At 38.1% G+C, this 6,107-nt stretch overlaps 1 protein-coding gene across 1 annotated transcript in view; it reads right to left on the bottom strand.

Moving 5' to 3' along the window:
- Positions 1 to 6,107, bottom strand: part of LOC105756545 (collagen alpha-5(VI) chain) — a 111,931-nt gene that overhangs the window by 24,991 nt on the left and 80,833 nt on the right. The window contains 1 exon segment of the mRNA XM_023736027.1: positions 5,535 to 5,743. Coding sequence (XP_023591795.1) covers positions 5,535 to 5,743 — 209 coding nt within the window.

The following is a 6,107-nucleotide window of genomic DNA, read 5'->3' as shown; positions in this document are numbered from 1 at the left end:
CAATTTTGTTTCTCTAGAACCACTCCTGGTACCAAATGTCTTAGGCTGGGTTCTTTAGAGAAGCAAAACCAGTAAAGTGTATAAATATATATACGGAGAGAGAGATTGTACCAAGGAAACAGCTCATGTGATTGTAGGGGCTAGAACGTCCCAAGTCCGTGGATCAGGGTAGAGGCCTCTCCTGAGTCAAACAGCTGCAGAAGCTGGTAAGCCCATGATTGACTGGTCGGAGAGCAGGGCTCCAGCTCACAGGCTGTGCAGATTGATGAATCCCAGGTTCGGCAGATAAGCTGACAGCTCAGGTACCAAGAATGGGAGATGAGATGATGGGAAGCAGCCACAGGATCCAGAAAGAGCAAAAAGCCAGAATGTCTGCTTATATACAGATGTGGGCAACACCCCCATGGAGGCTCCCTTTCATCTGATTGGCTACTCACAGTATATTCAATCTTGGGAGTGACTACATTAAAACCCTGAGAATCATGGCCCAGCCAGTTGACACACAATCTTAATCATCAGAATTACTATCTCCACTACCCACCTCTACCACCATCATCGGCAACAGCAAATGTCTTCACCACCATTGCCTTTACTATTACCATAACCAGCACCAACACTATCGTTATCACCACCTCTGTCACCACCACCACCATCACGGAAGTATATACTACTTCAAGTATCCACGTTTTGTTCCACTAGAAAGGGCCCACATGAAATAAGATGTAACCAGAACTCTAGAACATTTATTAGCTACAACAAATGATTGCATAAGACATACAGAAGCAAACTCAGTGTACATTTGAAATTAAATAGTCAACATACACTGAACTTTCAGTTCACACTAGTCTTGCAAAACCTTTGAGGAAGACAATGGAACCTACAGTAATAATATTCAAAATAAATTCCTGAGAAAAGGTAAATGCAACAACCTCAATGTACAGTTTAAAATGAAGCAAGAGGAGACTCAGTTTATTCCCAAATGAGCATTAAGATGGTAGAGGTTTCCTAAAGATTTCATGAAACATGTCAGTAAAATTCAGACATGGCCACACAATTCTATTACTGATCTCCTCTTTAGAATGTGTACCGAGATGAAAGAAGAACATTCAGCTGGTGTTCCATGGGATGACTCAGAAGCCAATTCTGCTACATTTACTGACAGTATAGATTTAAATTTAGTGGAAGCAGTGATATATATTGCAGTTTAATATATGACAGCAAAAATGAGAAGCAAGATAAGCATTCAGTGAGGGAAATGGTTAAATACATTCACTCACGTAAAGAAGCACCATGAGCATATTTAGGAAAATTGGTATGGAGATTGCAGCAATATGGAAAATGTTATGACATGATATTACATGAAAAGCAGGATATACAATTAAATAAAACTGTAAGCCTATACGCCTATGATTAAAAAAAAAAAAAGAACATAATCCACACTAAAAAGAGCTCAGTTTTGCTAAATTGTTTGATTTGGGGGCTCTTATTTAAATTTTAAAAGATATGATAGTCCTCTTATAATTTTTAAAAAATTAGCAGAATCCTGTAGGTGTCATGGGAAAACAGTGGACAGGAGTAAGACTCCTGAGTCCCTATACTGGGTCTGCTAATTCCATGACAATTGGGGGCATGATGCTTCTCCTAAACATGGTTTCTCAATCTCAGCACTATTGACAGTTTCATCTCTTTGTTGTGGAGGGCTGGCCTGTACCTTGTAGGATATTTACTTTCCAGATGCCAGTAGCAGCCTCTGGCTGTAACAACCAAAAATGTCTCCAGAAATTGCAAAATGTCCCTTCAGGTGGAGTAAGGCAGAATCACCCCCTGCTGAGTTTGTGATCACTAAATCCCCTTCCATCTCTAATACTCTATGATTGAGTCAAAGTCAAAAGGTTATACTTTTTTTTTTTTTAAGCTGATTTGTAGATCACAATCAGATTAAAGTTAGGGGACAAGAAAAAAAAAAAACCCTGCACAAATTTCCTTGAGCACAACTCCAGCCTAGTCTAAAGGGGGAAATGTTGATTCTCATTTCTTAATGAAATTCATTGAAAAGAATATCAGCTGAAGTTATCCTAAGACCTGGAGCTGCTTACAGCTATGCTGGAGCCCCAGGCTAAGTTTGGGTTGGTATTTAGCATTCATAGCAAATTATCCTGTCCCTCTTTAATTTTGAAAGTAGACTAGTTATGCCTTAAATATTGGGTAATGCAAGGTCTTTGATTAAAATGCTAGGCTAGCCATTGTGTCAACAGTTACAATTTAATTAAAATTAAACCACTCATTCTTTATTACCTAATTTCAAAGAACAAAGTACATTCCACTGATAAGTTATTAGGAGGGACTGCATTTTCCAAGGAATTTTTGTACTGTAGATGTCATGGTCAAAATGTATAATATTATCTTCAGATAATCCCTATATACTTGGATCTTAAGAGCATTTTGTTAGATAAATATTGGTTGGTTGGATGGATGGATGGTCATGTTCTCTGATGGGCAGAATAAAATAATATCTCTGGTTATAACACCTGGTACACTTTGGAAGTAGGAATTTTCACATCTCTGTTATGTGATTACTAGATACCAAATTACTTCCAGCTCCATTGAGAACACAGACCAAATTTGGCAAACCAAGGTGGTCGGATGGTTCTTAAACTTGAGCTTATGTCAGAATCACCTGTGCTGCTTGTTAAAACCCAGTTTGCTGAGCCCCACCCCCAGAGTTTCTGATTCAGTAGGTCTGGGATAAAACCTGTTGCCGTAGAGTCGATTCTGACTCATAGTGACCCTATAGGACAGAGAAGAACTGCTCCATAGGGTTTCCAAAGAGTGCCTGGTGGATTCGAACTGCCAACTTTTTGGTTAGCAGCCATAGCTCTTGACCACTACGACACCATGGTTCCAGGTCTGGGATAGGTGCCGAGAATCTGCATTTCTAATGTGTCTTCAGTTGATGCTGATGTTGCTAGTCTGGGGACCACACTTTGAGAACCACTGGGATAATGAATCTCAAACTTGAGGGCATGTAAGTATCACGTCCAGTGCTTAAAAACATCATAGCTTTCTCCTCTTCATTCACACTCCTAAATCTGAAGCAGTAGTTCTGAGCAGTGCTTTGAACCGGTTTGCATCCCCACCCCCACATATACGAATAAGAATCTACACTTTTTAAACAAGATCCCCAGGTGATTCTTATGTATAATAAATTTTGAGAACCACTGGTGGTTCTCAAATTGGTCCCTAACCAGCAGTATTAGCATTGCCTGGGAACTTGTTAGAAATGTAAATTTTCAGCATGGATTCAAACCTGAAGGAATTTGTTGGAAGCCCTGTTCTGAGCAGGGCTCAGGAATCCATGTTTACTAAGGACTTCCAGGTGACTGTGATACAGGTTGTTCTTTGGCTGCTCTATGGAATGGAGAGGGCCAGGAAAGGTGATGGATGGATGTGAAGATTAATTTGGAAACTGTGGCAGATAGGAGGGAGAAGAGGTAGGGTTATCGGTAGGGGCATAGCTAGGGAGAAAATCAACGGTTGTGCTTCTCATGAACAACTCGAGTTGGAGGACTCTGGGAGGTTTATAAATTTCTTAAATGGTTCAGATTCCTGACCTTCCCCCAGGACTCTCAGTTCAAGGGCAGAAAGATCAGCCAACAGCCATAAGAATCACATTATAAATGAGTAACATAAACACAGCATATGGAAGTGCTTGTGAAAGTTATCAGCCTTTTATTTCTACAATACATCTGGAACTTATCAAAGCTCATCTCTCAGTGACTGAATAAAATAACTGAACCACAATTTATTCTCCACAAGGACAGCACATTATACAGAAAGTTTGTAGCAGTTCTTGGCAATTGGCTAAAGACGACAAAAAAGAAAAGAACAGCGCAAAGCCCGTAGAAAACACTTACGGCCAGACACTCAGATTTATTTTAAAGTATATATATATCTATCCTCTAACACATATATAATTCTCAGGTCTGAGACTCTCACTATTTCCAAGCTATCACAACCTGACATAGTTCTCCAAGGAACTCATAGCACACATCACCCCACTGCAAGAGAAATTGGGTGGGGTGGGGGTAAGTGACAATTTACATTTTTTCCTGCTAGAGACATGGACAGTTATTTCTTCAGCCATATTAGACCTTACACTGGCTACAAGTATCATCTTAATTCCAAGTCATTTGAAAAACTAAATGAAAAGTCTTTCTTTTACTACTGAACAATGGTCATTAAAGATGGCTATAAAGATGAGTTTTATCTTTTTAATACCCAGTCGTAGGTATCTTTCCTTAGAAGGTTCACACTTTTGAATTACTAGACTTTGGAATGTTTACCGCTAACAAAACAATCACAAATGACAATTTTGCTATTCTAACACTCTGCCAAAAGTCCTTCTCTGCTTCTTTTTAAACCATAGCATAATAAATTCCTGTGCCTCAAGGGCTGTTGTAATTCCCATATCATCAAAAGGAATACCCCCAAATTAACAACATCCATAAAAAGGAACAAATATTTAATTCTCTTCTTTAGGCCATGTCTATATGACAATAAAAGAATTGTTTTAACTAAAAAAAGCACACTCCTGAATGTTTTAATGCCATGGCATGACACACATTGTGTTTTACTGCATTACCTCTTTCTATAGCTATGATGCCTTATTTTTCAACTAATGATTGACTTTTTTATTCTTAACTGTGGTTTCTCTTAAGGAAAGTTTGTATCTTTTAAAAATAAAGTTCTAATATTTACGTCTTGGAAATAGTTGTGGGGACATGTGTGTTGAACACAAGAAAAATTATCAAAGGAAGCTGCCAAGAATGAATATTACAGCATGAAATTGGCCCTCTTTTTCTTTATGCCGCATATTTTAACCACACTCATCATACCTATGACATAATGCTTAAATGTTGGCATTCTGGCCAGATGAGCATTTTGGAAGACTCTAAATGTGCAGATGGAATGGCCGAATAGTCTCTGGAGTTTTTCAACCTTATAAATGAAAATACAGAGAAAATTCTTATCTTATTTGTTTGAAGCCATTAAATCCTGACAAGATATTATTGACTTGCCCTTAAAATGTATAGTGTAGGTGGTAGGGGAGTTTATACTCTATCTATTCTCCAGGTAACCCCAGAATAAAACATATCTTCTCATGGAATCACAGACTCTGGGGCACTGGAGGGGCCAACTTTTCAAAGTTATTTTAATCTGTCCTTTTATTCTGATGTTCTCTATACTGCCTCCTTCTATATCACACTTTCTAATTTGTGGTTTCTAGAAAAATCTTAAGTTTGTTGAGGATATCAGGGATATTTCTCAGAGTTCATATCGGTGACCACCCCTATTGGTGCCTGTCACCATTTACTTCTTCAATTTCAATAAAAGCAGTAGTTGCAGCTCCATCTTGAACTTAAAAAAAAAGTCCATTTAGATACCAGCCTTAACATATTTGATCCTTTCCTAGTGTTAAAAGATGAGGCTCCAGGTTATTTAAACATTTCAGCTATGACTTTTCATTTCCTAACCAGAAGTGAGATTTGCCATTTCTTCAGGAACTTGATCATTTTCGTATTTACTAATTAATTTCTGTGGCTTAACTATTTTGCTTGGAATGTAAACCAAATGGTCACTTCCATTGTCCTCCAACACAAAAGACGAGTCTCCCCCAGCATTTAATTCCATCTCAAAAAAGCTGTTCTCTCCTGAAGACACCTCATGTGGCTCGCCAATAAATCTGGGGAAAAAAGGGCGGGGGGTAGTTTTAGGTGAATGTTGACAACTTTGGAAAATGCAAATAAAATGTCTCAACAATTTGATATCATTGCTTAATCATTTCTTAAAAATACTTGTGGGGGATTTAAAAAATCTAAATTCATTGCAACAAAATAATTCATTAAGATTAGTTAATCTTCTTAAGAACAAAGTGGGAGGCCTCACGCTTACTGATTTCAAAACATACTATACAGCTGCAGTAATCAAAACAGCCTGGTACTGGTTCAATAATAAGCACATAGACCAATGGAATAGAATTGAGAGCCCAGAAGTAAATTCATATATCTATGGACAACTGATGTTTACTGATGTTATCAAAGATGTGG

The sequence above is a fragment of the Trichechus manatus genome, unplaced genomic scaffold, assembly GCF_000243295.1.
Source record: "Trichechus manatus latirostris isolate Lorelei unplaced genomic scaffold, TriManLat1.0 scaffold00084, whole genome shotgun sequence".
Classification (NCBI taxonomy): domain Eukaryota; kingdom Metazoa; phylum Chordata; class Mammalia; order Sirenia; family Trichechidae; genus Trichechus; species Trichechus manatus.
This window is presented reverse-complemented; position numbering and strand designations above follow the sequence as displayed.